The sequence below is a fragment of the Siphateles boraxobius genome, unplaced genomic scaffold (assembly GCF_051911475.1).
Source record: "Siphateles boraxobius isolate OS27281-9 unplaced genomic scaffold, OSU_SipBor_1 137, whole genome shotgun sequence".
Taxonomy (NCBI): domain Eukaryota; kingdom Metazoa; phylum Chordata; class Actinopteri; order Cypriniformes; family Leuciscidae; genus Siphateles; species Siphateles boraxobius.
This window is the reverse complement of record NW_027508741.1, coordinates 156397-172986: the sequence shown is the minus strand read 5'-3', so window position 1 is coordinate 172986 and position 16590 is coordinate 156397. Positions and strand designations below refer to the sequence as shown.

At 37.6% G+C, this 16590-nt stretch overlaps 2 protein-coding genes across 2 annotated transcripts; one reads left to right on the top strand and one right to left on the bottom strand.

Moving 5' to 3' along the window:
• The first annotated feature begins 2390 nt into the window (after positions 1 to 2390).
• On the top strand, positions 2391 to 4306 carry LOC143738041 (free fatty acid receptor 2). The gene is made up of 2 exons (XM_077229900.1): positions 2391 to 2518; positions 3335 to 4306. The coding sequence occupies exon 2, from the start codon at positions 3353 to 3355 to the stop codon at positions 4265 to 4267; it is 915 nt and encodes a 304-aa protein (XP_077086015.1). The 5' UTR covers positions 2391 to 2518; positions 3335 to 3352; the 3' UTR covers positions 4268 to 4306.
• Positions 4307 to 6297: 1991 nt separating this feature from the next.
• Positions 6298 to 15723, bottom strand: lim2.5 (lens intrinsic membrane protein 2.5). Its single transcript, XM_077229899.1, has 5 exons — positions 15462 to 15723; positions 11070 to 11245; positions 7466 to 7615; positions 6682 to 6816; positions 6298 to 6605 (listed from the first exon to the last, which is right to left on the bottom strand). Exons 2-5 carry the CDS (start codon positions 11242 to 11244, stop codon positions 6544 to 6546), a joined length of 522 nt encoding a protein of 173 aa, XP_077086014.1. The 5' UTR covers position 11245; positions 15462 to 15723; the 3' UTR covers positions 6298 to 6543.
• Between the last annotated feature and the right edge of the window lie 867 nt (positions 15724 to 16590).

Sequence of the window (16590 nt, the reverse complement as noted above, 5' to 3'; positions counted from 1 at the left end):
AGGTACAGCAGACACCGGCTCAGGTACAGCAGACACCGGCTCAGGTACAGCAGACACCGGCTCAGGTACAGCAGACACCGGCCCAGGTACAGCAGACACCGGCTCAGGAACAGCAGACACCGGCTCAGGTACAGCAGACACCGGCTCTGGAACAGCAGACACCGGCTCAGGAACAGCAGACACCGGCTCAGGTACAGCAGACACCGGCTCAGGTACAGCAGACACCGGCTCAGGTACAGCAGACACCGGCTCAGGTACAGCAGACACCGGCTCAGGAACAGCAGACACCGGCTCAGGAACAGCAGACACCGGCTCAGGTACAGCAGACACCGGCTCTGGAACAGCAGACACCGGCTCAGGAACAGCAGACACCGGCTCAGGAACAGCAGACACCGGCTCAGGTACAGCAGACACCGGCTCTGGAACAGCAGACACCGGCTCAGGAACAGCAGACACCGGCTCTGGAACAGCAGACACCGGCTCAGGAACAGCAGACACCGGCTCAGGTACAGCAGACACCGGCTCTGGAACAGCAGACACCGGCTCAGGAACAGCAGACACCGGCTCAGGTACAGCAGACACCGGCCCAGGTACAGCAGACACCTGCTCAGGTACAGCAGACACCGGCTCAGGTACAGCAGACACCGGCTCAGGAACAGCAGACACCGGCTCAGGAACAGACACAGAAACAAACACAGAAACAAACACAGAAACAAACACTGGCTCTGGCGCTGGAACAGGCACTGGCTCTGGAACAGACATTGGCTCTGCCTCCGGCTCTATAACAGGCATTGACTCTGCCTCCGGCTCTATAACAGGCATTGACTCTGCCTCCGGCTCTGGAACAGACATTGGCTCTGCCTCCGGCTCTGGAACAGGCATTGGCTCTGCCTCCGGCTCTGGAACAGGAGACACGGGTATGTCAAGGATCCGAGCCAGACGCTCCAGATTGTCCAGGTCCATGAAGGCAGACAGCACTGGCTCTGCCTCCGGCTCTATAACAGGCATTGGCTCTGCCTCCGGCTCTGGAACAGGCATTGGCTCTGCCTCCGGCTCTGGAACAGGCATTGACTCTGCCTCCGGCTCTGGAACAGGCATTGGCTCTGCCTCCGGCTCTGGAACAGGCATTGGCTCTGCCTCCGGCTCTGGAACAGGCAGACGTGACTTGAACAGTCTCTCGCTGGGCAGACGGGACGTGAACAGCCTCTCGCTTGGCAGACGTGACGTGAACAGTCTCTGACTGGGCAGACGCAACGTGAACAGTCTCTGACTTGGCCCCTCTTCTCCGCTGAGTCCTCATAAGGTCGGATCGTTATGTCACGGAACGGGTAAGGAAAAAAGTGTGAGGACTCAAACAATAATCAGGTAACGAGGGGGAAGGATCAGACAAGGACAAGAGCACATGGCCCAAAATAACAAAACACCCATGTGCAACACAAGACAGGACAGGCATGTGAAATACAGATTACAGTAATAAGAATTACATTGTTTGCATTGCAGTAATGAGATTTGAAGTTCAAAATCTGCTTGACTTTCATATAGAAATGTCACAATTCCAAAAACTGAGGTTTAAAATAATCACCACAAATATGTATATCACACAAATACTGGATGAATAGCACTTTAATTAAATATAGGGGGTTTTGTTTAAAGATATTAACTAAAGTGTCTGCAGAGGCATGAAATTTATAGGCCTAGAAAATAATATTAGCCTATATGTCAACAGATAATTACGGTCTAAACGGGGCAGGTTTTAGGTAAAAACTATTAATGTTAAAATAATGCAAATTAATGCCCAGCACATATCTTCCCCACTGCTATAGTAATACATTTGTGTCTGTACTCTTACTTAAGTAGTTGATTTTATCCACCACTGTTCACTATATGGATCTTTTTGAATATGAAACATCCTGGGCATTTTTGCACCAAGCCCTGAAAAATGTCTGACCCTTAGTCTTTTTTACATCATTCAGCTAAAATTATAAGGTTGCATGGAAATCCCTTTCTTCCAGATAGCTATCATTTAGATTCAGTAAGCAGACTGAGATCAGCCTATTTTTTTATCTCATATCATAAACGGATACATTTACGGCAATGGTGAGTATAAGTGAAAGATAAATAAACTCAACAACGTATGTTTCTTCAAGCTGGTGTTTCCTGTCAAAATTCTCCAGATGCAAAAACAAATATCAAACAATATTGTAACTTTTTTTCATGTGTTTGTTGAAAGCTAACCATACGATGCTTGTTTGTGAGGTTTACATGTTGTTTGCACTCCTACGAATTTAGATAACTAACTATACACTTCCTGAATTCAGATGCAATACGAGTTTTGCATTTTAGCTAAACTTTAGCTGTGTCTGCTGTAATACACCTACAGTCACGTAACCTTTACATCTTAAAGATACAGATCTGTTCTTTATCATCCTGTACAGTGAACTGTGCTCAATTTGACCTCTCAAGGGACGTGTATTTGATCATACTAAATCTAAGAAGACCAGGGAAGCAAACTTTTGTGGTAAGTACAGACGACCATAAGGCAGTTTTCACATTAGTCTAAACAACAATTTATTTCAAATAAATATACCTTTAAAAAATGCATTTGAATAAGTATGAATAAAATAGTTTTTAGACAAATGTGTGATTGTGCACAAGAAGTTGCATTGAAAAAAGTAAATGATAAAATGAAATACAAATAAACATGCCATTTAGTTTTATTATCTAATACAACGACGTTCATGTCTACATACATTTTTAGGGCGTTATGGCTGTTCTTTAGTGTAACTTTTTTAGAAAAATGTGAACTGATCGTGACATGCACAGGAAGTTGCATTGAAAAAGCAAAATAAATAAATGATTAATAATAAATCCAAGTCATTTTATTAGATAACAAAACCAAGTGCCATGGTTTATTTCATAATTTTTAAAAAAACTTTTTTGTTATGCAACTTTTTACTTTTCCTTTGCATGATCATAGTATACCCTAAAAATGTAGACTTGAAAGTCACTTCTTATTTCATGCAAGTGTGACATTTTTAAGCCTTTTTGTGTTGCCTTTTTTGCTTTTCTTTGCCTTTGTTGCCATTGGCTTTTGCCTTGCTTAGTTGGGGACATTTAAATTTATATTTAGCAATATTATTACAACAATATTTTCCTGTTATCTCTGTAAAGCTGCTTTGAAACAATCTGCATTGTAAAAAGCTCTATATAAATAAAGGTGACTTGACTGAAGCCACCGTATCAATAAATCAAACATCTACGTAAAAGCATCTATAAATGTTGCATTTTAACTCTCATAAAAGTTGTATCATATGTCAATCTTGCTATTTTTCAGAGTTCTTTCACATGCAAAATGACAAACTACTGGATCATTTTATCCGTCTACATTGTGACGTTTCTAATCGGCTTGCCGGCCAATCTCCTGGCCATATGCACGTTCATAAAGAAACTCTGTGACAAACCCAGTCCGAATGACATCCTTCTCTTCAACCTGACGGTGTCCGACTTGGTCTTCCTTTTCTTTCTGCCCTTCAAGATGTACGAAGCTGCCGGAGGAATGCACTGGTACTTATCCCAGAGCCTGTGCTCAATCTCATCCTTCTTCTTTTTCACCACGATTTACACCAGCTCCCTGTTGCTCATGGCTATAGCCGTGGATCGCTACTTAGGACTGGCCTTTCCGTTCAAATACAGGCTCATGCGAAAGCCTCTTTATGCCTCGGTTGGCAGCGTCTTCATCTGGTTGGTCAGTGCCGGTCATTGCACCATCGTATTCATCATTGTCCATATGCCAGAGCCGAACCGCACTGAACCCAACACCGTCTGCTATGAGAACTTCACCGAGAAGCAAAAAGAGATCTTGTTACCAGTTCGTTTTGAGTTTTTTGTGGTTATTTACATGCTACCGCTCTTAATTTGCATCTTCTGCTATATTAACTGCATCTATATCTTGTATAGCAGGCCTAACATAGCCAAAGCGAAAAAGCAAAGGGCCATTGGGATGGCGTTGTGCACGCTGACCATCTTTTTACTCTGTTTTCTGCCCTATAACATGTCCCATCTGGTGGGATTCAGCAGCAAAAACAGCCCGCGGTGGAGGTACTACACACTCCTGCCCAGCACACTCAACACATGCCTCGACCCATTCGTCTTCTACTTCTCATCCTCCACTTTCCGAGAAAGCACTACGATTGCTTCACTCAAGAAATGCTGTTTTAGGCATAAGAAAACTAAGTGTGAAACTGATCTGAAGATTATATCAAAATGAACAGCTTTTGCACTTGAATGTTTCTATTATATCACGGCTTCATGCATTTTTCATCTTCCTACTACTATAGTAGGCCATTGAAAAAGTTTGTAATATTTTTAACCCTTTAACAGGCAAGAGTTGAAAATGCTAAGCAAATAATAATTTCATGTCATTTTTTATATCATCTGGACTTAAATAAAACATATCCAAAATAATTTTTTACAAATTTGATATATTTTGGATTTTATGAGTTGTGTCTCCTGAGACACGTTGCCTGATTAGGGTATAAAAAAAGGACCAAGTCATTAATCTGTTAACTGTGACTGCCACTGCATGTTTGAAAAAAAAGTATATCCCATACTTCACCTGATCTACTGTTGAAAAATAATATATCATTCGAAAGCTTCAAACTCAAGATTCAGCCTGTGGAACCTGTTTTGAAATTAGGCGTTGCGTTACCATAGAAACGGTATTCTTTTATCGGGCTCCTCCCCTTTTGGGCATCGTCATGTTTCATAATTTATGATCAAAACCTTTTCTAATCTTGACAAAAGACATATTGTCCGAAAGGTCTGAGTCTCAAGGTTGCATATTTTGTGACAGAAGTGATATTTGGACAGAAATGTATTAATTTGTTATGGCAGAATGCATACAATTAAATTCAATGGAATGTAAGTCACCCGTGGCTATTTTTAGTATTATGTCTAAAAAAGTCTCATGGGAACTTCAATTTTTGTGATATCAACTTCAAATATGGAACACAACTTGGTTAGATATATGGCTTTGATTTTATAGTAATTTTATAGTAAAAAATATTTTGTAAAATACATATTTTATAAAAAAAGAAAAAATATTAAGTACAGTATATTTGATTTACTGTAAGTTTAAACTACCATAACTTTTTCATACTTTCAATTTTTTGAAGTGCTTTCACTTCAACAATAATCTGCTGACTGTGTTCTTTAAAACAAGACCAAACTTAGGTCTATATTCCAAAGCATTTTTGAATTACAATCATTTAAGTTTGAATAGCTAGTTTAATCCCTTTTTTCTACCCTAAACATGCAGGCAACGTAACTCAGGAGTCACATACATTTCAAAACGTGCTAAATAACAACATGAACAACATATTACTTAATTTTCTCCTTCAGCACCTTAAGACAATGTTCACAATAAATGTTAGCAGTATTCTTTTTTTTCTTTTTTTTCAGAAGAAAATTAAGTTTAATATATATTGACTTATCGCAAAATCTGAATGTTCTGCACCACTGGCAGCCATGTTGGATTTAGGTCAGGCTGACTAATTGATCACAAAAAATTTGAAGCAAATTAAGTGTCCAGCATACTCGAGATAGACCAGGCTGTCATAAGTGATGAAAGGATTTGATGAAAAAATCATTCTTGTGCCCCAAAAAAGTATGTCGCGTTGCATGTTTTAGGGTTAATGTTTTCGAAAGAAGTCTCTTCTAACTCAGAAATATTTTTACAATTTAATATAACTGTTTTCAAAGTTCGTATATAGTAAAGTGTAATTAATTCCTGTGATCAAAGCTGACTTTTCAGCATCATTACTCCAGACTTCAGTGCCACATGATCGTTTCAGAAATCATAGTAATATGATGATTTGAAACATTTCTTATCGTTGTGCTGCTTCATATTTTTGTGGAAACTGCGATACATTGTTTTTTCAGGCTTCTTTGATGTTCCAAAGAACAGAATTTATTTGAAATATATTTTTTTGTAACATTATATATGTTTTTACTGACGCTTTTGATAAATTTAACGCATAAAGCAGTGTATTTTTACCCTCAAATCAACTAAGGTAGATTTGTACCCATAGGAAAGAAATGAATAAAGAGACCAAATAGTTTCTTCTTATAAAAAAAAAACACAATGATATTCGTCTCTGTTTCAGAAACTCACAAACTGTTCTCACATACGCTATGTTGGGCTGTATAACCTTTATTTCAACATTCAAAGTCTGTCTTGGTGAACTCTCCTTTTCTAGTTTCATTTGTCAAACAGTGAATAAACAGAATGAGTTCAAATGATGAGAATAGTCTGAGATTTTATTTGAAATTTTGTCTCTGCATGAACAATGATTCGGTTTTATTCTGAATTGCATTAATTATTTTGAACCTCAAATGTGCATGATTGGGATGGAGACTAAAAAGTCCTGCGGGAAAACCAGAAGGATCTTCCAGGCAACTTTTGTTGGTATCTTTTTAAGTGGGATCAGATAACCAAACACCTGTATATACATGTTAAGACACTGTGTCTGCTTCTCTTTTGTTTTAGCGAGGGCTGGCCACTCTTCGGCATTCGTGCATCCTGTAGGCACACATGTAAAATATACCTGCAAAACAAAACACACACGTTCCATGAGATCAACAGCACATGTTGGATATCAGACTAAAAAAATCATTACAGACCTGCAAAAAAGGTCAAGAGCAGAGCGACCCAGCCCAGAATGTAGGACCATGAGAAACGCCAATCACCAAAACGCTTCCCGAGGAAGTTCACCGTCACGCCGGTGTAGATTGCCATAGCGAGCAGAACAAAGAGTGCTGGAGGAGAAAGAAATGAGACAGAGCGGTTTAGATGACTTACAGTCAAACCAAAAATTATTCAGACACCAGACATATTTTTTGATATTGTTTTACTAGTGGGTGCAGGACACTATAGATCATCTATGTAGGTGAGGATAGCAAAATAAACTAAACGGTGACATATTGTACCCTAAAATTCTTCCCAAAATACCAGTTAAATTTATGTAAATTTGGGACCAAAAATTATTCAGACACTTTGACCTGACCATGTTTTGCTGAAATGTTTTTCTTTAATTGCTAATGCAATTTTTACGCATTAAAAAATTTTTAATTACCTTTTTACACCACAGACTGAACAACATGAAGCATTGCTTGGTAATTGTTTGAGCTAAACTGGTATTATCTAATTGTGTAGGTAAATTTAACAGCTGACAGATATTCAACATAATTCATGTGTGAGACACTCTAACAGAAGGATGGACAAAAACAGTGAAATATCAACTGATTTGATAACTCTAAATTCTTGTCATATGTTGCCAATTTCTAAACTAAAGCGAATAAACTGTGATAATGTGAGAAATGTTGAAGGTGTCTGAATAAATTTTGGTTTGACTGTATGTCAGCTCACACGAGTCGGCCAATACGTCACTGGAAGGGAAAGACTTACTGGAAATAAAAAACATGATCCCTGCAGCGAAGGAACGGTTGAATCGCTCAAAGGCGGAGAAGTGAGCGAAGGAGAGGATGCCTGCGATGATTCCCGCGAAACACGACATCGCCGAGAGGATCATGAAGGCCCGGGTTGCGTTCCAGTAAGCTGAAATGAGAGGCAAAGACAGAGAGATGGACACAGTAGCTTAGACTGATGGAGAAACATGGACTTTTCCCACAATGTTTTGCACCGTACGTCCTAAAGTTGGGGAAAATGCAAATGGAGGATGGAAGAATAATGTTTTAGTTTGTTTAGTCCAACTTACTTTAATTTACTAGCTTTAATCCCTGTGGTGAAAATCAAGCTTTTAATGTTGTTTATAAGTCTCTGTGGTGTTTTTAATATGCTTTAAGACAAATCATGTGTAAATTCATAAGTCGACAGCATTGCTGAGTATTTTCTGCTTAAAACTGCAGTGAACCAAAGACAGTCTCAAAAACACGGTTTGAAATCGCTGGTGTTTCTGACGTCACAAACGACCTTGTAACCAATCAGATCAACGTGTGATCGTCAACGAGTGGATCTCTGAGTGAGTAAGTGAGTGAGTGGAGGCGGGGCTCATTTGCATATTCATAGAACCGCGCATACTAAATGAGGTAAGAGTGTTGAGTTACATTCAAGCTATCTTTGCAGCGATATACTGTTAACGAACATCCCGACGCAGTCAACACTGCTGAGAGCGACGGTTAGATTAACATGTAAATATGTGCTGTGCTTTTCTCTCAATAACAAAATAAACATGCAACAAAAATGAGAAAGCATCTGACCATAATGAATGAATGACAGCCTAGGACGTCGGGGAAGGTCCCATTTTTTAAGTTTCGTTACAAGCTGTTTACACTTTGGCAATAAAAAAGCGATTAATTCATGAACATTCTTAGATATACCCACTTTAAAAAAAATGTTTGTTGTTTATTTCTAAAGAAATAATTATGAAAATGTTGAGAGTGTCATTGAGATATTCTGAATATGCAACCATTTCATGTTTGAAAAAAAATTGTTCCCATGCACCTTCATGGAAAATCTAGAAGTTTTAGAATATTACATTTAAAATGGTAATTTTCAGACCTGGAAATGTCAGTGAATAAAATCTCAATAAAGTAATAGAAATGTCAAACTAACAGCCAAAATGTTGAGAGTTTTACACACAAAATTTGTATATATTAAACTTTTTTTTCCTAGTTAGTTTATGTTCAGAAAATTATGATACATCAGAGAATTTTAAAATTGATTTCCAGGCATGGAAACATTATTGAAAATAATAAATCTCATTGAAAATATAGAAATAGAAATGTAATGGATACGTTTATAGTGTTACGCTTTTTCAGTGAAATCTCTGCAATATGATTTTCTAGTGAACAGAAATGACAGAAAAATAAGTTACGGAAATGAATCAGTCAAAAGGTGTGGGGATGCTTGAATAACGTGCAGCAAAATAAGACTCTAGAATCGGACTATACGCATTTATTTGATTAAAGAATACAGTAAAAACAGTAATAATATTTTTACAATTTAAAACACCTGATTTCTATTGTAATATACTTTAGAATGTAATTTATTCCTGTGATCAAAGCTGAATTTTCAGCATCATTACTTCAGTCTTCAGTGTCACATGATCCTTCAGAAATCAGTATAATGTGCTGCACTCTTAGTTTAAAGTGTTTAAAGTTTAGTGTGAAGTGTTCCATCTAATGCTTCATATATGGAATTTTAAGTTCAGTTAAGACATTTCTCCTTGTCTAGAACATTTAGGCATACATTTAAAGGGTTTAAAGCAGCACTATGTAGTTTTTCAACCTTCATAATATATTTCCAAGACATGAGAGATGGTACATCGACTTACAATAGGTTGAATGACACGTCTGCCATAGGGGTTTCGGGTAGTATCCCGAGCACAAAAAAACCTACAAAATTCTGCATACCTCACTTCCCCCACCACCCCTACCTCCTCAGATTCGGACGTGAGAGCCCAACTAGCGTTTGTTTGCCATCTGTATGTTGTTGTCATGGCCGAAGCAGCAACTAAAACGAAGAAGGCAAAGGTTTTGTCGGAGGAGACTAGAAAGAGAAAAAGGGAGAGTGACAAAATAAAAGGCCGGACGAGGATCAATATTGGTCCAGCGTTTGCTCGCGGGCGTGAACTAAAAGTAGAGGAGGAGGGGTGCCCGACTGTAATGCTGTTGGAGTAGTAAATATATTGCTTGGATATCTCTATTTTTTCGAATTTGTTGTCTGCCTGGCCATGTTACGGAATCTATCTGGTCCTCCATTTATCTTCATGATAGTCATGTCTTTGTTTTTCTGGTGAAAGTGTCTTGCCTCAGGCTATAATGCAAATCGTTTTTTCAAATATCCAGATTCATCTATGGTAGCTTGATATTATAATATTGACGATATGGCTATTACCTACCACACAAACATTGAATTGAATTGGCATATCCATTATGTAAAACAGTAGCCAATAGGCTACTATAATGACGCTGGCTTGTAAACGTGAGCTACGTGATCTTTTGGCGTTTGAAAAAAATAAACCCCATGAAATTATATTCATATGACATGCTGAAATATATGCCAATGTACCTGGGATGAAGACATTCACACGCAACGCTGGCAGTCTGCCCAAAACGTAAGAACTCGCGAGAACTCAAGACGGTATCGGCTTGTCAACAAATGCACGTGTATCCCCCATAGACAGTAAAAGAAATGGACACAGCGATCCCCATGATTTCAACGGAGAAACATGAAGCCCAGTAAAAGCACTCACTTCCTGATGGCTGAGCGACTGCGCAGGCTCACACTGAGCTTGATTACAGTCTGACAGTTGTAAATCTTCTAGTAGCTGTGCCAAGACAAATCTGAATCACCTAATTCCTCAAAAACTTTGTTGAAATATTTTGTCCCGTTGCTTTTATGGACTCTCTATCTATGGGCTTCTCCCTTGACTTTATGCCTCCATGTCCCCCCGATTGCCTCATAGACAGTAAAAGATTGCCTGTGAGCTTCTCCTCCTGTCTATATGATAATTTCTCTACTGTGCGACAGAGTCTCGCGTGGTTATAACGCAGTCGTTAGCCTATTTTTACAAAAATGGCTTCTACGGGGCCATAACGTAAGATACAAAGTAATGGAGCCTTTTATACATTGTCGTGTTTCTTTAGAAATAAATAATGGACAAATGAAGTCTTTGGACGCCTCAGATGTAAAGTTATTCGCTGTCAAAGTGTTGCCAAAATGAATGGGAGTCAATGTAATGCTAACAGCAGGTGAAGTTCTGCTACAATGACGGCCCCCGCGAGGCTTCAGTTTTCGGCTGATGGATTACCGCATTGCGTAAACCTCAACATCCGTCGCCGCGATTTTTGGAATGACTTATTCCAAAGGAGGAAAAAAAATAAGTTTGTCGAATAACATCGGTTAATGGAAACGCCGTCATTTCGCAATAGTTTTTTGTCGACATTTAGAAAGAAAATTAATGCACAAAAATTGCGCAAATCTGTAATGGAAATGCGCCTAGTGACACTATTATGCAGGCCTTGAATAAATACAGTCACACACTCACCGATACTGTCGGTCTGTGTGTAGCATTTGCCAGACATGCAGTATCTCCACAGGCCCTGGTGAGCGAAGCTGCCGGACAGTCTGTACTGCATCCAGTAGTCCGTCGCCGTCGAGACCACCAGCAAGATGTTACCCATGACGGCACAGAACAAACCCCCTCCCATGAAGCTGTACATCCTGAGATGAAACACTAAGAGTCAATTACACACACATGCTCATTATGCAACATTTATACAGGACAAAACCATCAAGAATGTAGGCCTACACTTGCAATATTTCATGCTTACACTCGACTTGGTTGCACAACTACATGTCAACTAACTCTCATTAGAGTATTAGTAGATTGTAGATTACACTAAAAAATTATTGGTTGTTTTAACCCAAGTTTGGGACAAATATGGACAAACCCAGCCATTGGGTTAACATTTTTAATAAAATTTTTAACCCAATGTTTTAGTTTGTCCATATTTGATTTTGACCCAAAATTGGGTTAAAATAACCCAAGTGCAGGTTAGCATAATAAGTTATATGTAGTTGTAAAGTTACTGATAGTCAGTAGAATGTCTGTTCAGGAGCATCAAAATAAAGTGTTATTAAGCAGACTCTACTAATACTCTAATGACTGATAGTTGACATGGAGTTACTTATAGTTAGTGAATGTCTAAAGTGGACCATCGCAATTAAGTGTTACACTCAAAAATCCAAAATAGATAATAAATTCTACTTAAAGAAAACAACGGCAATTTTATTTCTATCATTAAGCATTTTTAAAAAAAAGTTTAAATACTTAATTTTCATGAAAAAATGTCACAATCCCCAAAAAAAGGAAAAATGAATCATACATAAAATAAGCTGCATTTTCTTAATATAAACTTTTGTTTATGCATGTATTTTGTTTTTTTAGTTGTTAGAATAAAATTTGTAAAATTCCCTTTGACTTGCATCGAAGCCCAATTTGGACCCAACGGAGCCTTGTAACTATAGGCCAATATCAAAACTGCCCTTTCTCTCAAAAGTCATGGAGAAGGTAGTAGCTGAGCAGCTGACAGCTTTTCTAAGTAACAATGAACTTTTGGATAAGTATCAGTCTGGTTTTAGAAAGATGCACTCTACTGAGACCTCAAAGTGTCTAATGAAGTACAGATGGCTGCTGACTCTGGAAGGTACTCAGTATTGGTTCTATTGGATTTATCATCAGCATTCGATACAGTGGACCACAAAATACTGTTGAATAGATTAGAAAAAGAGTTTGGTATCGTTGGGTCTGTTTTAAAGTGGTTTTCCACTTACTTGAGTGACAGAAATTTTTCTGTATAAGTAAATAGTATACTGTCTGAAGCCACTCCATTCTTGAATGGCGTTCCACAGGGCTCTGTCCTAGGTCCACTTTTGTTTTTTGTTGTACATTACCCCTTTGGGAAAATTTTTGCCATTTGAACAATGTGTCATACCATTTTTATGCTGATGACATACAGCTGTATTGCTCGTTCAATGAATGTTCCACAAACTAACCGATTTATTGGAATGTTTTTCTTCTGTTAAATCGTGGCTTGCTAGTAACTGTCTTCAATTAAATTCGGAAAAGACCGAAACCCTTATTGTTGCCCCAGACAATAAAATACCATCCATCCTTCAAAATTCTTGGTTCTCTGAGCTCCTCTGTCCAGTCGAGCATCAGAAACCTAGTGTCTGGTTTGACCAGTCAATGTCTTTGGACAGCCATTCTAGACTTTAGGTCAGAAACTGTTTTTATCATCTAAGAAATATTGCAAAATTTAGGGTAATTTTATCGGACTCTGATCTCGAGATGGTTAACTGTGCTTTTATTTCTTCACATTTAGATTACTGTCACTCTCTTTTTACTTTTTGTATCTACTTTAAATCGTCTTCAAATGGTTCAAAATGCTGCGGCAAGGCTTCTAACAAGATCTGGCAGAAGGACACACATCACACCCATTTTGTCCTCCTTACACCAGCTACCCATCAGATTGCATATTGATTTTAAAATATTAGTTTTAACTTTTAGAGCTTTACAGGGTCAGGCCCCTCAATACATTGCTGATTTGTTATGCACAGACTCCCCAGGCCGTGCACTTCGATCCTCAGGCCAGAGTCTGTTAATGCTCCCAAAGACTCGCTTTAACCAGGGGAGACCTGTCCTTTCAGGCTGTAGCCCCCAGATTGTGGAACGCCTTGCCTTTGTTCCTCCGTGTGGCCGACTCGGTCGATTCTTTTAAAAGGCATCCCAATACACTGTTATTTAGACAAGCTTTTAGTTGGCTGGGTTTTATTTTGGGCTCTTTAAATGTTGTAATTTTTACTGATTGATTGTATACCGTTTTATTTTGTGGTTGCACTTTGTGATTTTATCTGTGAAAAGCGCTCTATAAATAAACTTTAATTACTTACTTGATAGAATTTTCAGCATTCAAAATGTAACAGTGTTCTGACATCATTGCAATATCCGCACACTGAATTGTGACTGGTCTTGTCTTCTAAATCATTTACACAGAACCTTAAAACCTAACAAATAATTAATATTATTCTTTTGCAATTTTGCGGCTATTTTCTTCATGAAATGCAAATCTAGTGTGCATTGATCATTCTACGTTCACCTCCTCACATAGCCAGATTTATCTCACAGGCTGTACGTGCGTTTCCTGTGTTTTCACAATCCACGACAGAGTTTGCACAAGCAAATCAGCATCAGTCATTCATACATCAGAGCTGGTGATATTAATCACTTCTCAGGAAGACACCATTAGGCAAATAGTTGGAAACACAGTGTCAAACTGCAATGCCACAAAACAACATGTAGGGACAACAAACAGTGTGCCAACTAAAGCTATATATAATTATATAATTATGATCATCAGGCCCAAAACATGCTCTACATAGTATATGAATAAAGAGGTCTAAAATGAACTTTTTTCAATGAAATGTACTATATCTTAGTTCGATAATGTTCTTAATATAATATTTTGTATTTTAATTCAATGATACTAAATTATATAGATATAATTTCCAACTTAAACTGTCATAAATCTTCAATTCTTTAGAGCATAGACTGAAGTTTGGTCTCTTTTTAAAGAAGACACTTGGTAGATTATTGCTGAAGTGAAAAAAGAAAAAGTGAAACAAAAAAAGTGTACTATTATTAATAATAGAAGTTTTTTATTATTATGAAAAATTCAGGAAAAATATATTTTCAATTTGTATATTAAATTTATATGTTCCAAAACATGTTTAAAAAAAAAAAAAAAAAAAAAATCAAAGCCAAATTTGAGGTTGATATCTCAAAAAATGAGCTTTCAGCAAGATTTTATCTGGATGCAGTATCAAAAGTTTTTACTAGATACATTTGCAATGCACTAATTTTTGACTGCAAGGAGAAGCAGTGTGACTATTGTTCAGGAGCATTTAACCTTTCTGAATCATGCCCATGATTCTCTCTCTCTCTCTCTCTCCGTGTGTGTGTGTGTGTGTGTGTGTGTGTGTGTGTTTACACATAGCAAGTGCCAAATGAAGTCTGATGAAGTAAAAAATGATTAAAAAAAACCCTAAACGTTAAATTTGTTAGAAGGTTAAAATGTTGAATAATAATATATCTCTAGATTAATATGGTGAAAATATAATTTACAGTTTCCAGTAGTTTGAGATGCAAAATGGAAACATCACCTGTTTTCTTTTGCATTAAAGCTTAAGTTCTGCACATGCATGTGAAACAACTGATTCCTATGGTTATAAAACTACCTGGAGACTGAATCAAACATCCACACCAAGTATCAGCAGCCCCTGTTCAATGTGCAAAACGTTTACAGTAACATGGTATACAATTGTCACAAATGCATTTGAACATGAAACTTGCATACATTGTAAAACCCTTGACATTGCTTTTTATCATGTTTGAATAAATAGTCTTAAACACAGCTAAAAACATTTCACAGCTTAAAAAAGAAATAATGAAACAAAGAAATAATGTAAAAGGCCACATTCATTTGACCTGCACAAATTCTGTGATTTATTAATGTACTGTATATCTGTGATTGAATGTAGGTATGAATATGATATACTATTACATTGCACAATTGGCCTATAAAAATGTGCAATTTTGCACAGCTCCTTTGAGTAGCCCTAATGCTCATGTACTTTTTTGTCTTTTTAACTGTCTTATTCTTGTGCTTTTGTGGTGTGTCTCAGTTGTAACTCTTGTAGCAATCTCTCTAGGTCCAAAACAAATTTCTCCTTGGGGAGACAAATAAAGATACTTTGACTTTGAAATGATATTTGATGGTCAGAAGACGCCAAAAAACGATCACATTAATCCTGAAAACCTTCACCACCAGCGTGCATTAGTCCGTGACTCTCGTCTCAGGTGTTGTGGGATTCTTACCTGAGATCTTCAGGATAAATGAAGCTGCTCAACCAGAGGGAAAGAGAGAGAGAAAGTGGGATCCCGCAGTGAGCGTAACGGAAAAAAGGAGCCGCTAGGCCAAACTCCAAAAAGTTTTTCTCTCTGCTTTTCTGTTGATGGAGGCAAAATCCTTTAAAACAAGCCACACAGAACAAATGCACTTGAGCTTGATGGAGTCGAGGCACGTGAGCGCTGGGTTTGGAGGGGAAGGCTCTTTTTGTTGTTGTATTGGCCGTTCTGGAAATGTGATGTGCAGAGGCTTGCAGTACTGCTGTGGTCAATGCAACATGCTGAAGCGCACACTTTCATTCAGTGTGCATGAGTCACACACACGAGCGGTCGCAGGAGGATTTTCATTCGCATCACAAATGTGAATGAAAGTTCGGTGTACTTAATAAAGTTTGTTCAAAACACTACTTAGTCAATAACCTTTTTGAACTTGCTAAATACCCCTCCGCCCTTTCCTCTTTTTACTAATGAACTTAAAGCTTTTGCTGCTTCTCTTTGTACTCTTTCAAATGAAAAAGCTACAGTAGCCTATGTTCCCTATTACTCCTTGTTTAATAACTCACTTTGCTATAAATGTTGTTCTTTCAATTATTTATTTTAACTTATTTATTTTCTCTTCCTTGTCCTTCGTGATTGTATATTTGAATTGAGACTTCATTGCTGTTACTTATTGTAATTTGCAACTACGTCTGCCTTTTGAGAATTGTAAATATTGTTTATTGAATACCTATTTTGTATGTAAATGTGTTTATTTTTCAATAGAAAAAAAAATTTAAAAAATGTCGATGCCTGTTTTTTGGCTGCACCACAATAACTGAAGAGATAATGAGAGATTTATAATGGCTTCATATACAGAAGATTTTTTGTGCATGAGAAAAAAAATGGTGTAATTGAATTAATAGCAATTAAAAAAAAAGACATTTTGAACTAGAAAACCTTCTCAGCACTGCAAAAAATGACTTTCTTCCTCAGTATTTTTATTTTTCAGTAATAATATCTAAACATTCGTAAATCAAGATAAATTTACTTTATCTAAGCAAATCTAAAAAATCTTACTTTATCTAAAAAAACTAAGCAAAATTAGTTTGGATATTATGTC